The sequence below is a fragment of the Psittacula echo genome, assembly GCF_963264785.1.
Source record: "Psittacula echo genome assembly, chromosome: 4".
In the NCBI taxonomy this organism is placed as follows: domain Eukaryota; kingdom Metazoa; phylum Chordata; class Aves; order Psittaciformes; family Psittacidae; genus Psittacula; species Psittacula echo.
This window is the reverse complement of record NC_137738.1, coordinates 4,695,722-4,714,928: the sequence shown is the minus strand read 5'-3', so window position 1 is coordinate 4,714,928 and position 19,207 is coordinate 4,695,722. Positions and strand designations below refer to the sequence as shown.

The window sequence follows — 19,207 nt, the reverse complement described above, 5'->3', positions numbered from 1 at the left end:
CTGAATTTAGTATGAAGTTTCCCATCTAATGAAACTGGTTTCCTGAAATTCAGAGCTGCTTGCAACCACTGAGGTCTGTAGGGTTATCAGTGGGATTATACGTATGCTGCTTATTACGCAAAACCTCACAGGATTGAGATCTTGGTTGGTTTCTTCATCCTTCAAAGTTTTAGGTTTTAAACTTGTGCTAAGCAAGATTTATGATTTCAAAGAGTGTGATGAAGCAACTGTATCAGCTGGCGGTGTATAAACTAGCAGTGTTAGCAGTTGTGGGTGGAAGCAAGATTACAAGTGTGAAGCTTGACCGACCTTCTGGCCTCTCTGAGAATATAGCCGCAAGTGTGCTGTAACTAGAAATGCCCTCTGATGTAACTGCAATAAAACAGACTTTTATTCTTTCAGGGTGAAAGTATTAACAAATCCTGTATAAGCATACAGTATATATTAATATTTACTAATATTTACTAATTTTTATTAATATTAGTTATATATACTATGGTATTATGCAAATCCTATATAAATAGGATTTGCTGCTGGGGGAGAGGAAAGCAAACAGTATGGTAGTAACTCGTTATTAAAGGCAATGTAACTCTGAATTATTAGGGCCATTCAGTGGCAGGCTAGAGGAGAGTAACGGAGGATTGTGTTGTATGGCAGCATTCATGTGCATAAGCAATTATAAATGAGAATTAGAGGAACTGATGCTATCCCATTAAAGATACACATGCTTATTTTAAAAAGAATGACATATTATGCCCTGGCTTAAATAGTGGGAGTTGATTTACAGAGATAAACGGTTCACATGGTGGAGATCATAGAATCATAGAATGGTTATGATGTACAACAGCTTCCTCTGGAGGCTTTAACTTGAAGGGAATTTCAGAGGTTCTTTAAAAGCAGGCAACAGAGCAGCACATCTTTGACTAAATAGTTTTGGTTGGACGGTTGGTTCATGTTTTATTGAGATTATGATAAAGCTGTAAACAGCCAGCCAGACCAGAGAAGGGAGAGACCTCGCAAACCTTCCAGGTTCTTCCCAGCAGATCCTCCTGGCTCTTGCTTCCCTCCCAGAGGGATGTTGATTTCTCTCCAAAATGCGACGCATCAGTAGACACATAAAAATGTGAAACACTCGGCTGTTATTATCAAGTTCGGTGCTGCTAGACAGATTGCATTGAAGGAGCAGTTTATGCCAAGAATGTAAATCCAGGCTGAAGGAAAAGCAGCATGTGCCAGTCAGATGCCTAAACCCTTTTCGACATACTTTAGCCTTTCTGTAGCGACACGGCAGGGCTGACACAGCTTGGTTCTCCATGAGAGATTGTGTCTTTCCAGTTCAGGGCTGATATCATTTGGGACAGTGTGCCTTTGCTACAGGGCGTCTGCAGCAATCTAAGTGTCATCTTTGCAGTTCATCTGGTGTGGACAGGTCTGCTTCCAGGGGGCATTAAGTTCTTATTGTTGAAGCATTCAGGTAAAGAAACTTTAGGATTTCTGAGGAAGTACCTTAACAAATGGCAGCCATGCGAGATCTTACTAATGGAAGCACCCACTGTCAGTGTGAAGCTGAAGTTGGGTACAAAGGAGAGCTGCCCTTGTACATGAAGCTGAAATTTATCCTTGCGGAAAATGAGGATCCCATCTGTCATCTCTTTAGGAAAGCTCAGTAGTCTCTGTCTGTCACAGTGCAAGATGCAAAATATAAGCTGGCTACCTTTCAACACTTCATAAGAAAAGCTAGTTGGCTGACATGAAGGGCCTTGATTCTCTTAGCTTTTCCTCAGCAGCATACAGAACAGATTGAATACGGAGCAGGCAAGACTGGCATCCCTCATTTTAAATGCGTGAGACATTACCCATATATTTTGCCTTCCAAAAATAATTGGTATATGAGGGCCCATGACTTGGTTAGGTAGGATATGCTTGTATTCTTAAAACAGCTTTTGCAAGGTGATGAGCCTGTAAAAAAAGGCTTGTGAGGTATAAACAATGAAAATAGGTTGCTCTGTTAAATGCCTGCTTCAGCCATTACTGGAGTGGTTTTAAAATGTTCCCTTGCTCCACTTATCTTGGCTGAATGGTTTACAGGATTATTTTAGTTGTAATACAGAAATGCTGATCAGTGGTACAATGCAGTGATCCAAGTGAGGGTTTAGTTTAGCTGGACAATGCTTTTGTGTTGGGGAAGATCACCAGTGAGGGTGTTTTAGTCAGAAAAAAGGCAAGTATTTGTACAAAGGCAACTTTGTTAACTTGGTGGCATAGCTGATGCTTTGGGATCATGGGGCCGATGAGTGGGCAGAAACAGTGGCTGTATGGTCCTGTGGTGGAAAAATCCACAAAATAAAAGTGAAAACCGTATCTGAATTTGATAGAAAGCCCCAGAACTACTTCAGCACATTAAGTCTTGGCCTTCATGGTTCACGCATAACAAAAGAAACCCATATGCAGTGTTTTGGAGGGGACCAGTGTATTGAAAACAGAGAAGGGAACATGCCATTGTAGGTAACATTGACTTTTCACCTTCATCCCTGTGACCTCTTACGGAGGCTGGGGAAAGGAGAGGGAATTGCTCTTTGCCCACAGTTGCTGTGTGTAGCTGCGTCAGGTGAGGGAAGGATAAGGAAACAAATCTGTTCTGCATGGGGGAAGATGTGCGGGCGGCAGCTCCGGAGGCTGCGTCACATACCAGCTCACTGGCACCGGCACACTGAGAAGCGTATGTTCCCCATTACTTTGAAGGCATGACTTGCTTTGGGGAATTGTATGTTCCTGCTTACAAGAAGCCAAATTAGTTATACTCTTTATTGTTTTTTCTTGAGTAGAACTTTTTAATGGAAGAGTTGAAGCAGAAAAAGGAGTGATGGAGGATGTATGGTGATTCAGAATAGGGTGGTGCAGGAAGATCATAGAATGGTTAGGGTTGGAAAGGACTTGGAGATTGTCTAGTTCCAACCTCCCTGCCATGGCCAGAGACACAGTCTGCAATGTCCGCCCCTTGCAAAGATGCAAAGCCAATACTGTTTGCCCCAGTTAGATTTCTCCTAATACAAGTGTGTACATGTGGTATCCAGGCTGTGACCAACTGAAACGAAACTGAGTTATGTTCCTGTAAAACAGAGAAATATGCAGGCCTCAGAACTCTGGTGAGGATTTAAGTCAGTTTGCAGTTTGACCTGTATTTGGGGAATATTTTTAAATCAGGTGAGAATGCAAATAAGCATCTGAAAGGACCTCCTGTGTCCCTTCATCCCTGCTCAGGGGGGAAATGCAGTATGGAGACAACAGTGAAACGAGGATATCTGAAACCAAAGAACTGCATTGACAAAACTGGCTTTTGGTGTGTGTCCTGTTTAAGAACAAAACATGACCAACTTCTTTTGTTAATAATGAAATTTAGCTAGACCAAATGAGTAATAAAGACAAGAGTCCTGGTGAAGTTTTTCATGTACCCATCTAGACTTTTGCCTAGCAGGGCAGCTACACCTGAGGTGCCAGCTCTACCTCTAAGGAGTGGATAGGGGTCCCAGGATTTTGCATTTTGTTTGTTGCTCTGGGTTATAATAGAAGCAGCCATGAATATTTCCAAGAGGAAATGTGGGTACTCGGCAGGGTGGCTTTTACCCCAAGCACAGTGGCTGTGTTGGGCTTTATGTTTTCTTTTTCTTTCTCTTTTTCTTTTTTTTAACTCATTCTGCTTTAAGTATAACTTGGTTTGTTTGTTCCCGTCAAGACCAGTTTAACTTCAGTAACTTGGTAGCAGTTTGAATACAGAAAGACTTTGTTAAAAGATCCACACCCTCACACACACAGTCCACATGCAGCCCAACGAGTATACACCCAGCTATTTTTTCATGAGTAGTAAACATTACAGCAGTCTTTCACAAAGAGCCTGGCTTCTCAGTCCTGCTGGTTCTTATGATACTATTTTAACTCAAGAAATGGTATACAATAAAAAGCGTTGTGTTTCCTATAAAGAGACAGAAAAGCACCATTTTAAGAAAAAACAAAATACTTGAAATAGCTAGTCTCATTAGGAGAGGCAGCCTTTAAAGGAGCGAGCTTTCTTTGCTTTGCTGTGTCTCGAAGAGATAAGATGGGGCAAAGTTGTACAAATCTAGAAATAGGATTCAGATCGCTCATTCCTCCATTGTGTAGCTTAAGCACAAACTCTGCCTTTAGTCCACATCCCAAGAAATGGGTATATTGAGAGAAACTGAAGTAGTCTCAAAAAGCATTTAAGTAGCAGTAGCTGGCCATATCTGCTGGTAACATGGACAGCTCCTGCCCACCTCTGCTGTGTTCTCTGGGATTTTGACTTCCATGTGGATCATGGTGACAAGTTTAGCTCAGAAAGCTGAAGTGCTAGTCTGGCAAAATGAAGATTCCCCCCCAAAGGTATTTGCATTTTCAGCAATGAGTGGTTAACAGAGAACAAACAGCCTCTCAGACACCTGTCATCTTCAACAAAAATTAGTATTATCCTTCTAATGAGCTTTTACAAATGCAAGGGGAACACAAAGCCTACCATAGCAGGAATGCCATCCAAAACCACCATACAGTTTGGTTTCCAATTTTGTCATTCCCCCGCTTGCACAAAGAGCAATTTTCTGTCTAGTGTCTAAGCAAAGTAGAAGTCTTGCATTCCGGACTCAGTTTTGTAAATGACCCTTTGGTGCCACGGGGCATATGTGTTTCTGTGTCTCTTTTAGTTATGTATTCCTTCTCATGGCTCTGTAGGATGCTTTTTCCTTTGCACTTAGTCCTCTGTGTTCTCACTTAGCGTTTTGTATTGCTGAGAGGCTCCTTTGGAAAGCATGTAGAATTCTGAGTGTGAACCTCAAACTGATGCTCAAGTGAGGTCAGTGCAGGGACCTTTGCTGAAGCACACGCTGCCTCCTGGCACCTCTGGGTGCTGTTAAAGCTCTTAGCTGGGGGGTCAGTCTTCTTCCCCAAACATCTCAAGATTGTCACAGGAATGGTGATGGAGATGGAGATAGCTGCCCCCCCATCCCTAGTGTGTAATGTGACATGGAAATGGCTAACCTAGTTTCCAGCCCTGCAATGTTGTTAGCCTGCAAGATCAAGCTTCTCGGAGTTAGCAGCAGCAGAGGAGGAATAAAGGAGGGTGTGATCTGCCAATTCATGCACCCCAAACCAATACTGCTAACAATTCTCGGGGAAAGGGAATTTGTTATAAAATAGTGGTATTTAAAAATATACTGAGCTAATTTTAGGGGTTTTTGGGATGGGAGAAAGAAACATTCTGTAATTTTAAATAAATAAATGCAAAATCAATTCACTCCCAGGAGTGTTTAACGAGAAATGTGATCAATCTGAATAGTGGTAGCAGATGAATGGGTTAGTGAGGAAAGGCACAGAAAATGTTTAGCCATTTCTTTTCTAAAGCAGTTACTCTTCACTAGTAGAATGTGCCCAGTGTTGTGGGGTTTGTGGGTAATTCTTTGATAACTTTATCTTTCTGTGTACTTTTTAGTTGGTTGTATTAAAAAGGTATCAACTCGCTACTTGCTAATGTTCATCCAAGATTGTTGCATCTAATTAAATTTGACGTTGTCACAGCTGGATTGCACCACAAGTGGTTCTGTGCCATGGAATAAGAAAAAGAGTAATTTTATAGTGAGGGTGCTTGTTATGAGCAGCAAGGAGCAATTTCAGAGAAGAATTACAGGGCTGGAATAGTCAATTGTACATAGAGATTGCAGTTCCTATATGATAAGAGTTAAGAGTTCTTCAGCCTGCCATAATGCATATTTTTCGCTTGCCATCTCAGTTCCACTGTTGATACTCTTGAAGGCTGTAATGTGGTTTTGGATTTGCATTGGTGCTGCTGGGTACATGATGGTGCTTTTTTTCCATTATTTATTTCCTTTTCCTTCTCCGTGCTCAACCCTCACTTGGCTCTCAGCTCCAAACAACTGGATTAAGAGTAAATCCTCAACTTCCTGAATGTTAAAAGCTTTCCTCTCATGATGATCTCCAAACTAACCGGGATGGTTTTATTATACTATGCCATTATATAACCAAAGGCCATAGTTTCTGTTTTTTAAGGACTGTGTATTTACACTGGTCCTGGCAAAAGCCTCAGGCTACTTATCCCAATGTGTCCCAGCTGACTGTGTAAAGGCAAGCAGCAACTGTATTTTGGGAGCCTTACTTTTATTAGGGCTTCTTTTGTATTTGGTTCTTTTTCCCCTTGTGGTTCAGCTCTGATGACCGACTCGTTATGAGAGTTACTGCTTTTATTAAAACAGAAAAAGCCATTGTGGTTTCAGAGAAAAGTTGCAGATTTGGCTGGGGTGCATTTTAAAGGCTCAGAAGCTGGTCAGTGAGGAGAGTCCGAAAAGCAGCTCTTTGAAACCTGATTCTGTGATTTCCCCTTTGTTAGGCTAACTGTAAGCGTAAATAAAACTGTAAATATAAACAGGAGAGTAAGTCTTGGGGGGGAGCCTGGTAAAGCCAACTACGGTCTTTCCTCAGCTAAACCATTATAAATCCAGGTTTGTTCTGTGGAAATCAAGACAGAGTAGTTTTTGGAGTGACAAAACCAAGGTGTCCCAGGGGTATGAACGATACAGTTTTGTGGAGGTGAAGGAAAAGCTGACTCAAGGCCTTGGCGTTCAAACCACACACAAAATAGCTCCATCTTCTGTGTCTTCCTTGCTGGAGGGCGATCCAGGAGATGAATGCCATGTTCTTGCTCTGTTTGCTTTACAGTATTTACATGTCTGTCTTGTGAAGACATGCTTGTGTCTAGAGGGCTGGGCCAAGGCTGTCCTTCCAGGGAGTACACAAGCCTGAGGATGTGTCTCTTAAAATGCCACTGATCAAATGTGGTGGTGGCAGATAAACCCTTTCAAGGGAGTTACAAGGCATAAAACTTGGGCACCACCATTGACGGCGGTGACGTGCTGCAGGATGTGGCTGTTCCTTGCAAACCTCCTGCCTTTCCAAGGTTTATGACAGCTTAGCAGTTGGTTTGTAATTGTTTCTGCTATTGCTCTTTGCTACATTACAGGTTGTTATTGCACTTTAGAAGCTAGGAAAAGGCATCCAAGAGGGTTGTTGCCTTGGAAAACAGTAATGTTTCCTTTTTTCTCAGAAAAAAAAAAAGGTATCTTTTTGCTTTTGAATTTAATTTTTTTTTCACTGTGTTTCCTGTAAAGTGGTGTGTGATGGTTTTTCAAATTGGATTTAGGAAAAAAAGAACCTTTTTCCTCCACCTCTCATTAGAAGAAATCATCTGCAGTTTGATGACCTATTTTCATTTATTCAGGAACTTGTTAGAAGTTCTACCTTGCCCGAGTACTCGGAAAGGCTCTGAAAAACAGTCTATTTTTTGAGATCATAGCTTTCTTTGTGTAAAATCCTACTTAGTTTGTGGATTAGTCACCCAAGTAACCTAATCCATGTGCTGAAGTTCTCATATAATTGAGAAACGCTAAGTAGAAGAGCTGATTCTTTTTTTTTTTTTTTTTTTACTTTTAACTGCCCTTAATTTCCTCACCTTGCATTTTTATTTTATTAAATGCAATGTCCAAAGTAGTGATTTAACCCTTTGATGTATGTTTTTTAAATGTACGCATACTTTTAAACCTGATGGTGCCAACCACTACCCTCCTCACTTGTATCTGATTTTGAATGGTGGTATTCGGGAGATTTTGCATGTAGTGGGCAACTTGAGGACTTTGTCAGTGAGGGTTTTCCAGTTGAGACCTTCTATAAGGTCTGTTTTAATTCTCTTAGTCTAAAGGCTATAGCTGATGGTTGCCCTGCGCATGTTAGCATAAGGCTAAGGTGACCTGAATTTTAAAGTCTGTTTTGTTGCTTCTTTTTTCTTAACCAAGAATAACAGAGTTAATTGGATACCATCCAGAGGAGCTGCTGGGCCGTTCGGCGTATGAGTTCTACCATGCCTTGGACTCAGAGAGTATGACCAAGAGTCACCAGAACTGTAAGTCACATACTTATTTGTCTTTGTAGTCTGCACGTAAAGCACAGCTTGCAGGTACCTCAGTAAGTAGTTGGAGATACAAATGTACCCTGTGTGCAGGTGTTCTCCGAGAACAGTATTTACACTTGGTAAGAAAATTTAGAGGTCACTGTGCTTGTCTTGCTGAAACCTGCTGATAATCTTTCCTAAGGGCCTGATTTTTGCCCTAGTTCGAACTTTGATGGTAGAGGGGAGAATCGCTGTCTCTCTGAGGGATAATACAAGGATCAGCTGAAAATCTGAAAAGCTGAGTTAGGCAGTACTGGCTTGGTGAGAAGGCTGTTTACTGGTGGTATTACCCTTCTAGTGTGCTGCTGGGCTCAGCAGGAAAGAGCAGCTGTAAAGGGTAATAGGAAGGACTTACTGCAGTATAATTTTGAATGTCTGTCTTCTGCTACCAAATAACAACTGTCCTCCCCACGCAAAACAGATGTGCAAGGAGACTCTCTAAAAGGGATATTCATTATACAAATAATATATACTGCCAGGAACAGCTGCTGCTTGTTATTCTTATGCCTATGGGAGCTGCCAGTTTTAGGTGGTTTTAATGATGGTTAGTGATGGTTTTACCTGAATTATTCTGGGAGCAAAGGGTCAGATCCAAGTTCTGCTCCCTCTTTTCAGCAGGCCAAACACTGTCTCTTGCTCACATTAGAGTTCTTTGAATTAGTCAAGTTTTCAGTGTCTGTCCTTAGTGTTGGTGCTATGGCTAGAGACAACATGGTGTGTTAATATACAGATGACATTCCCACCCCTGGCTGTTTCAGCCATTGAGTAGTTACTGTATGGGAGAGTTCTCAGCAACAGATCACTAAAGTGTCTGCTGCTGCTTTTTGATAAAAAACAAAGGGCCTAGACTGGAGTCCACATGCTAAAAAATCCCCATCTTGTAGTTACTATGATCAAGATCTCTGTCCTCTGGAGAAAGCCCGTAACTTAGGTCCCATCTATATGGAATTATCCACCAAATAGACTGACAGAAAGTATTTCTCTATTTCCCAGAGAAAAGTGGCAGCAAAGAATAACTGTCTGACCTTTAGGGGGAAAGGGAATATGCGTTAATTCCAATGGCAAGAATTCAGGACAATGTTGAGTTGAAATGTTGCTCGGAAGAACGTTTGGCAGTGATTAAAGTTGTGTGCTGTAAAACAGTGTTGGTATGAATCATCCTGTTTCCTGAGCTGCCTAAAAGAAAAAAAGAAATCAAACCATACTTGCAGAGAGTTGTCTGGGAATGTGTTTGTTAAAATGGTTTCTTAGGTAATGTGTTTGTGTTTTGAACAGTGAAAAGGAATTAGTGATGTTCATAGATAGGATGTCTGTATCCTATGCTGAGCTATCTAGAGTCATCCTGAGGAATCAGGGGGTGTGCTGCACTGTTGCTTTTGACTTGTTGAGTTGCATTTCTAAGAATGAGACAATGCCAGGGAAGGAATGAAACGAGAGCTGGCAATCTCTTTGGTAACAGGAGAGAGAGACCTTCATGGTTATCCCTATCTAGTTAATGAAGTGGAACCGCTGAGTTGGGACTTGTCCATCTTGACCAGGAGTTGACTGAGGTTACTCCTCACTCTAGCCATTTAATTCACCTCATATAGTGCAAAGCGTATGTCTATATGCCGTTTGTGCCTACAGTGAAGAGCCATGTCCTACAAGGTTTTGCTCTTGGGCATGAGGACTGATTGAGAATCGGAATGAAAGCAAAGGGAAGTCTAGAGAGGGCGAGTTATACCAGCAGAAGTGCTCAAGGCACTGTGCACTGCACAGGTTATAAATATTTAGGATCAAACTGTGTCATAGTGTTTATGATAGCACAGAGTCTTTACTGTTGGAAGCACAGGACCAAAGTCTGTGCTGTGATAAATGCTGTTGCTGACAAGAGCCAGCAAATTTGACCCCTTTAGTTCTAAGATAAATACTTTCCATGTCTTCTGGGACAGTCAGGCTTCTTACCAACTCAGAGAACAACCACAAAGGCAAAGTGACAGCAAGCTGTGACTTGAGAAAGCACACATAAGCCCTCCAAATAAGAAATCCCTAGGTTTTGTAACGTCTGCTGTTGAGAGCTTGTAACCAGGGTAACCAAGCAGGTATATAACTTATAGAGAGCTTCCTAGTTCTTCCTGGCATGTAGCTATACAGAACTTTAGTTCTTCCTAACCATAGCCACTTATACATGGAACTATCCACCTCAAAGTTTGTGTTCAGCACACTTGTATTTATTAAACAATATTTTTTATTAGAAATATGCTATGTATAGGGTATATATTCATTCAGTAACACAGGCATCAATTCTGACAGTGCCAACCACTTAGTGTTGTAAAGATGCACAGGAAATAGAGGGAGGAGACTGAAGTTTGAAGAGAGGGAAGGAGAAAAACCTCAAATGAGTCTCTTGGTTAGAAGCAGAAGGCCTTCCCTTTCCTTCCTTCTAATTTAGTGATAAATCATGCTTATTGCAACTTTATTATAATGCAGGGTTGTTATTTTTTCTTGAGGTGAAATAACCTCACATTCAAGCAAGCAACAATAACATTTGTGTTCTTGGCTGGAAGTACTGTTGCATATAGAGTACAAGAGTCTTAATTAGTCACCATCAAATGGGAAGACTAGAGAGTGCATTTGGCAGTATTTATTTATCATACCCAATGTTTTGCTTGTTATGCAAGCAAGATGAAAATATCTGTCTTGTTACATAAATATACACAAAAGATTGACTGTAGAGCTGTATTTTCCAATTCAGTAATTAATAATCTATAATCACTTCCATTTAAGAGTGGTCTTGTTGCCATTAAAGCCAATGGGAATTTTGCTGCTGACTTCAATAGGGAGCTGAATGTCACCATCTGGACCTGCCACTTGGTAGCACTTAGCAGAAGTTTGCCAAGCCTTCCACGTAAATCATATTTCACATGTGTCTTGGCAATTGAAAACCAAATTTTTGTTTTCCATTAAATTCATCCCTGCCTTTCCCTCTTTTCCACCCAAAGATAAGGAATATAATTGGAGCCTATTTCATTGAGATGTTACTAGTTCTGTAAAGATCCAGACAATGTATGATTAAAAACAACCAGGAGAAAAAAGTGAGAAGTTCACTCTGAAGGCAGAACCTTAAATGCAGCACTAATACTAATATGCTTGTAACTGCTGACTTTGTTAATTTATGAGATTACCCCATGGAGAGATTCTGCTGTACTTTATTATATCAGAACATGACATGCTTTGAATAACAATAATAAAAAAGATTAAAGCAGTAAAAAGCTTCTTTGTAATGTAACAGGCGCCTACACTGTGACTCTTATTGATGAACTGACGATTAGGAAGCAGTGTAATTATGTTTCACAAGCAGAGCAGAACAGTCCAGTCACTAAAACACTCTGAAATGAAAGCCTTTTGATTTTGTTCCACCAGAAGTATTTAATCAATAAAAGTAATGTTCTACTTTGTCTAAGTAAATTAAATGAAGGATGATTAAATACTCCTAGGAAGAAAACAAACTTCAGAGATAGAAGGATAAACACAACAACAATTATCTGCAGAACAGTTGTTGTATTTCATGGGCCTGGATTTGTACATTTGTATGGTGGCAATGTAGGAGAGACTGGCAATAAATAGTTTCTCGTAAAGGCCACATTCACAGGAAGCTTTTCTGTATAAAGACTGCAGAATTGAGTTTCCAGTCCTGCCGAGTCAAACTGCATTATTTTTAGGGTGTTAGTTTGATGGTGTAAAAGCTGTTTAAAAGGAAAGATTGCCAATGTGGTCAAAGGTTTAGTTGAGCCAGTTCCCACTTTTGCTACTCAATACAACTACCTCTGCTCACAAATACAGATTCTTCCTAGTATGAGTACTGCTTGCATATTCCAGCCCTAATTTTATTCCTATTGATCAACAGTATTTTTCCTCAACTGACACATTACTGCAGTCAGGAGGTCATAAAACTTCACATCTCAGAATTCCAAAGCTCCAGATTGAAAGCTCAGTGTCTTCAAATATTACAAAATATTGGAAGGAGGTGGGATTTCACCCTTCAGACATCTAGATGAGGCTTTAAACCCAAGTTGTACCATTGTCAGTTGATTGCTTGAGAAACACCGGCCAGTTCAAAAAACATTTCAAGTTAAATAAACATCATTTGATTTGTCACATGGCTCTTGGTTTCTTCTAGGCTGCTAATTTCAAGCTATTGCAGAGGAACACCACAGATCAAGCAGATAGAGAATACAGTAATTCAGCTTTATATTGTCCTAGGCAAAACTGTCCCATTTACCATTCTTAAAGTATGAAACTTAAGCGTAATAGTACTTCTTTAGCCTCTTAAGACCAGTGCTGTGCTAATGCCACCTCCACTTTGCTTATGATGTTGATGTCTCCATCTCTTAGCATTAAGGTATAAAAAGAAACATAAATATATATAAAATATATATATAAAAATATAGATAAATGTATACATTTATATAATTTATATATATAAAAATCTATAAATATATATAAATTCAAATATATTTATATAAATTTCTATATAAAGTAAATACATAAGTATATAAAATATAGATTTAGATATGTATATGAAATATATTTATAAATATATCTATATCTATAGATATATCTATGTTTATATAAAATATAGATTTAAACCATAAGGGTTTTTTTTGATTTTTTGAGTGTGGCTTTTAAATCATTCTGACTCTTGGGCTTATCCAGCACCTAAATAAGGAAAGTATTAAATAGTTGCCTAAATAAGTTCTCCTTCTTACAGATCAACTTGGGAGCTCAAACTGAGGGCACTTACTTCTAGAACAGGGACTCTCAGGAAACAAGTGATCAGCAGGCATTATTCTGGGGGCAGTTGGGGTCTTACCTTAGATTTTTTAAATCCCACCGTCTGCTCCGAAGACTCAGGCTATCTCAGGAATTGAAATGCCAGCACTCAAATTTCCAACTTTGAATGGAAACCTCAAATGAACAGCCCCTTTCATATTCAAGATGGCTGAATTTTCCCAAAGTTAAGCAACCTTGATGACAAATGCAGTATGCAAAATTGCACTAATTAAAACTCAGAAGCGGGTTTATTTAAAACAAGTGTTGCTTATTGTATGTTCCTGTCTTGCTGAGTTATTTATATCTCTATGCTTCCTTTTCTCAGTGTGTACAAAAGGTCAAGTAGTGACAGGCCAGTACCGTATGCTTGCCAAGCATGGTGGATACGTATGGCTGGAGACTCAAGGAACAGTGATTTACAATACACGCAACCTACAGCCTCAGTGTATCGTCTGTGTCAACTATGTGCTGAGGTAAGCTGTACGGGCCAGAAAAACCATGTATGGAATCACGTGCTGGAAGAAATGCAGTAATCAGGAGAACTTTTGAAGGGTCTGTTTATTCAGTGTTGTTATTCTGAAATCGGTTTAGTCATGTTGGTTCAGTCTTGTTTACTGATGTTAGACATCGATGAAGAATGTGGCATGTCTGTTCCCATGCACGCTGTTGAAATACACCACAGCCCTTCTCTTCTTCAGAGTGGCTGCTGTGCTAGTATGAAAGTGTAAAGCCTGGGCTGAAGATTGTGTTGTGTAACACTACTGCTAATGTGTTTTGGTTTTCTAATACTGTGTCAGAGAGAGAAAATTAAGTAGTAATTGCATCTTATGTTGCTAGGAGAAACTGTTTACACCTCTAAAATCAGGACCAATCAGAAGTTTTGTCTCCTTTGCCAAACTCAAGTATTTTTAGTCCTAGATGGGGCCAAAATAGGAAATACTTATTTGAGTGATAGTCTGGGTCATTATAGCCTCTACTACATCCCTTTAAAAAGCAGTGCAACAAAGCCCTGAGTATTCCCACAGAACTACTGACCACAGTCTCTGCATCACCCGAGATGGTGGTGCTCAGCAACGCTGGAACCGTGCCTCGCCTGCTGGGAGCCTGGCATGCCACCCAGAGAGGCCAAAACGCTTGTATGGGCCCCAGCTTTAGAGAGCGCGTGCTGCCTACATTACTCGCATCTTTTTGTTTTTTAGAGTGCAAAATGCCTAAAACCTATTTTCTTGTCAGTGAAATTGAGAAGAACGATGTTGTGTTCTCCATGGACCAAACGGAATCGCTCTTCAAGCCTCACCTGCTGACGATGAACACCACCTACGAGAGCAGCATCCCCGCAACAGAGAAGAGTGACTTCTTGTTTACTAAGCTAAAGGAGGAACCAGAGGAACTGGCTCAGCTGGCACCAACACCCGGCGATGCCATTATTTCCCTGGATTTTGGTTAGTATTTGTATAAATAATTTTTGTACAACAAAGAACCGTGTGTGAGCCTACATTTATAGAGACTTTATAATAGACAAGGTCTGTTTGCTGTGTGCACAAACTGGGAGTAGTGTCTATAAGAGCCTATGTGCTCACACCAGTGGAAAATTTCTGTGAATGACAGCAGATTCAGGCTTTCTTGCTGACTAAACAACACATATTAAGTCTATGCCAACTTATTGTCATGGCAACTAGGAGCAGTGTTTACTTTTAATGAATAGCTGCAATTATATCATAACACAGACAAGCTAAAAGCGTTCATTAATATTGTTAAAACTCCATCCAGGGACGCAGAAGTTTGAGGAAGCCCCTGCCTTCCCCACTGCTGTACTGACAACAAAGCAAGCATGGCCAGTGGAAGTGAAAAGCCACACTGCTCAAGGTGAAACACTGACAATACCATCCTTTACAATGCCTCAGATTGCACCTGGCAACAGTACTCCAAGTGCAAGCAGTAACAGTAGCTGTTCCACGGTAAGAGGAGCTTTAAAAGTAGGAATAAATGCATGTTATATTGTGTATGTAAGTCCCATCAATATATATAGATGATGTTTTCATCTTAGCAGTCCTGTTCTCATTGCTTATTAACAAGGACCAGTGTATCTATATCCCTCCTGTACTGTGTATATCTTAAGCATCAAAAGCAAAACCATAGGATAGGAACTATATCCTGCCTTTACATTGCAATCCTCTTTTTCTTTCAGCTGTTCCTCAGTAATTGCTGTAACTTACAAGACAAGTATAACAACATGCTACCTTTCATGAGTTAGCCTTGAACAAAAAGCTATTGTGAAATAATGTTGTCACTAGCACCACTGTCCCAGACCCCTCCTCTTTCTGTTTGTTCACTAGAAGCTGTAGTCTTTAGAAAGCTTACCCAGCTCAGGCTTTTGAGAGCAGCTCCATTCATTCCCCACTGAAAGAATGAACGTGTTTTGAGGGCATTGCCCCCAAGAGCTGGAGCCACTCTTAGCTGGCCTTTACTAGAGGATGTCCAATGATAAGAGAGGCATTGAGGTGTTGCTGAGCATCTTTCGCTTGACAAAAGTATTTAATAGTGTACATTTCATGTTTCTGGTCTGAGTTGCCAAAACAAACCCAAACCATTTAAACCAAGAAGACAACTAGGTTCCTGTATTGGGTGCCTGTGTTTTGTAGTGACCAGTATTGTGTTGGAGAAAATGATATGATAGAAGCAGACAGTTTTGGGTTCTGAGGATACTATATATACAGTCTGCCCATTTGCTTTTCATAGGGAAGATCCATTACTGAACAGTACAGTGTAAACAGCATGATGCTAAACCAGTACTATGGTTGTCTTGCTGCTTATAGCAAATTCTTATCTCTGTGCAGCCAAGCAGCCCAGGAGATTATTACAGTTCTGTGGATGAAGATCTAAAGATTGAAGTGATTGAAAAACTTTTTGCCATGGACACAGAATCAAAAAGCCAGTGCACCTCACAGGTAAGGAACTAATGTCTCTTCCAACAGCCATAAAGATCAGTCCTCTGCTGGTAGGTGGTACAGACAGATACAGTGATATAACACACGAACTGCATTTGCACATATACATCAAAGCTTTGATGCACAACACTAAAATTCATTCGCTTTCAAAAGCTGGGGTGTAAATTTCTGTCCCTAACGCTGAAGCAAGTGGTTTAGGCTGTCACTGTGGTGGCACTGATAAAGCTCTCTGCTGACTTTTTTTACCTCTTAAGAATCTGGAAGCATCTGTAGACTGTAGGAAAACAAGCAGCAACAATTTCTTTCAACCTAGCCTAATGATGAGGGTAACAAGCAAACATCCTTTCTAGAACAAAATATAAATAAACTAATTCTTGCAAAACATTGAAGTGAGAAAGGAATGTCCCTCCATAGCACGCATCTCCTTTAACTACAAAATGCAAACTGGCATTTTGGAGATATTGTTCTTGTTTTACCTCTTGGAAGACTTCAGAGAGATGCAACAATTTCTTGCATGTAAAATAAGGTATGGTCTTCATCTCATGTATTCTGATCAGGGTGTAAGTGTGGAAATTCCCTCTATAAATGAATTAATCCAATATTATAACATTGCATCAAGTGAGCTAGTGAATGAAAGATATAGGCCTGATTTGGCCCATCTAACTTTAGGTACTTAATTGAAATGCCTTCGTTAAGAGCTTATACTTTTTAATAAAACAAACTGGCTGGCAGCTCAGACCTTATACTCTTCTCTTTCTATTAATCCTATGGAAAGTTTGGGGTGCTGGGGCCTGAATGAGGTGCCTCCATTTGTCAGTGCAGTTTGCAGACTTAGGTAGGCTGTTGTCCATGTCCTGAAGAAATTTCATCTAAGTCTGGACATAAACAGCAATGAAAGCTGTTTCAGTAATAGAAAGAGTGGACAGAAGGGGGGGGAAATGTGGATCATGATTAAACTGAGTGCAAGACTTGACATTGCAAACTTCAGTTTTGTCAGGTTCAGCATTTGCTTGCTCACGAGTGTCCCACCACATCAGCGGCTTTAGTGGGAAAAATGAGCATTAGAAACATCCACCAGTCAGCTCATGACAAGTGTGCCAACATTGATTTCCCTCTCTGTTCAGCTCTGTTAAAAGGCCAAGAGGAATATATTTAAATACGACTAGTTCTCCAAGGGAAAAAAATACACAAATTTAAGTGCAATAGTGCCTTCTGACTAAGTTTTTTTAAAACATTTGCATTTTTTAGATGCATTTTTTTCCTGTAGCTTGAGTATGAGGAAGCTCCATTTTCTATTTTAGCATGAAAAAGCCTGAGGTTGAACTGCACACCACATGTGGTAGAGTCTTAGCAGACAAATTATTCAAAACATACTGAAACACAAGATCTACTTCAGATCACACTGGTGTCACAGGCTGCATGCAAGATGCTTTAGCAGATACTGCCTAGCTGGGAGGGGTTTTTTCTTCAGGTTGTTGTCTTTGCTACTGATGGCATGATGAACGTGTATACTAGTCACAGAATTACGACACATTCAAGGAGGAGTTGGCCAGTTTCATATAGGTAAATTTGGCATCAGCAATTTTTCTGCTTCGCATCTACTTGTATTCCTCATCACACTAACTGCCCCAGCTATTATAAACTTTTATGAACTTACTGTATTTTTGTGCAGACTGACTTCAATGAACTGGACCTTGAAACCTTGGCTCCTTACATTCCTATGGATGGAGAAGATTTCCAGCTCAGCCCAATCTGCCAAGACGACCGTTCTCTCTCTGAAAGTGCACAAAATACCCAGCAGAGTCTAAGTAGCATGAGTACCATCTTCCAACCCCTTGCTTCTGCTTCACAGAATCAGTTTCTCCCAGAAAAATATTGTCCACAGCTATCACATAAAAAAGTGAATCCTGGTCATGGGTCCCTGTCATCGGTGTTCTTCAACAACATGAGCAGGTCATCACTGCCACCGTACCATGACCAAGCCAGCACTCCCTTGTCTTCGATGGGAGGAAGACCAAACACACAATGGCCACCTGATCCCCCCTTAGAATACATCCCTTCTAAATGGAGACTCATGGATAAATACTCAGGATCCCTATCAAGTTCCCCCTTAGGACCACCAATACATTCTCCAAACATGCCCATATATAAAAAAAGGTAAGAGATTTTGTGCTATATCTATTTATTTTACTAAAAAAAGTTTGGGGGGGGGGGATGAGAGGGAATATTATCTTGAATAATTCCTTTTCTCAACTCAGCTGGAATAGCTGTTTTGCTAGGCGTCAGACTGTGCCTCTGGGGAAGTTAGCGTGGTGCTCTCCCAGTGCTCTCAGTCAGTCTGGTGGAAGCAGAAGTGGGCTAATTTTTCATTGCCTTGTAAGGACACACAAATAAACTTTGCTGGGCAAGTAAGCATTACCCCAGTAATTTTGCACAACCTCCTTCACTTTATGCAGTTTAAGAGAGGTACTGAAAAGGCGTTACTGGGCCAACAGTAAGCTGTGACTCATGTATACTTTCTTACCTTGCGTATTTTTTTTTTTGCACAACAGAAAATAGGGAAGAGATGACAATACACTTAAGTGTTGGTATATGGAAATGCTACAACTAAGATGTAAAATTACAGGCTTTTTTTCTACAGCCCTTCCTTACCTTGTTCACTTTCTTATGCAGTTGAACAGTACATGAGATGTAGATCAGAGGCCACAGTCCCAGAAGCTTCCTGTGATAGCTGGTAGCTTCTGTATAGCTCTTGGGTCTTCAGTGTTGAAACATGCAAGAAGTACGTAAAATGGCAGTCATCATTTTAAAACGTGAAGCTGTGCAGTATGCCTACAGTTTGCTTTCTGGGATTTCTTGTTGGCAGAAATACCAGTATCTGCATATGCATCTGTAAAGAGAGGGTTTGTCCCCAGACAGGAACCTATGTGTTCATATTTAGTATGTAAAGCAAGGGGAGAGGTGTGGCGTTCAAAATCCTAGCCTTAAAAATCATGTGATTTTCTTTTCCACAGCATCTCTGTGTCTGCCTGGAGATCCCTAGAGGCTGTTTGTTAGACTTTCATTAGTCCTTGATCCCAAGAATCAAAAGTTTCCAAAGCTTGTACGATGACTAACAAAAGGAAGTAAAAACATTTGGCATTTGAGGCCTGTCCCCTGCCATGTGTCAAAAGACACCTTAAATGTCTTTAAATGAAAGAATTTGTAGAAACAAACAAGACAGTATAGATTTGCCTCCCTGCTCACTCACCCAGAGATCTTTTCTCCACAGGCCTTTGGATGCTTTTGGGCAACGAGGCATAGATGTAAACCCAGCAAGAATTGCTCTGGCTAACAGTTTGAAATTGAAGCGGCAACTGGATTATGAAGAACAAGCATTACAACAGCTGAGTGGGGTAATAAGAAATACATCTCCTTCATAACT

The 19,207-nt window shown here is 40.4% G+C and overlaps 1 protein-coding gene across 2 annotated transcripts in view; it reads left to right on the top strand.

Moving 5' to 3' along the window:
• The window catches only part of EPAS1 (endothelial PAS domain protein 1), a 75,337-nt gene that overhangs the window by 54,174 nt on the left and 1,956 nt on the right, over positions 1-19,207 (top strand). For both annotated transcript variants that reach the window (XM_080614641.1, XM_080614640.1), the window contains 7 exons: positions 7,869-7,975; positions 13,161-13,308; positions 14,069-14,277; positions 14,606-14,793; positions 15,673-15,783; positions 17,456-17,940; positions 19,055-19,178. In XM_080614641.1, the coding sequence (XP_080470767.1) occupies positions 7,869-7,975; positions 13,161-13,308; positions 14,069-14,277; positions 14,606-14,793; positions 15,673-15,783; positions 17,456-17,940; positions 19,055-19,178 (1,372 nt within the window). The remainder of the gene's footprint in view (positions 1-7,868; positions 7,976-13,160; positions 13,309-14,068; positions 14,278-14,605; positions 14,794-15,672; positions 15,784-17,455; positions 17,941-19,054; positions 19,179-19,207) is intronic.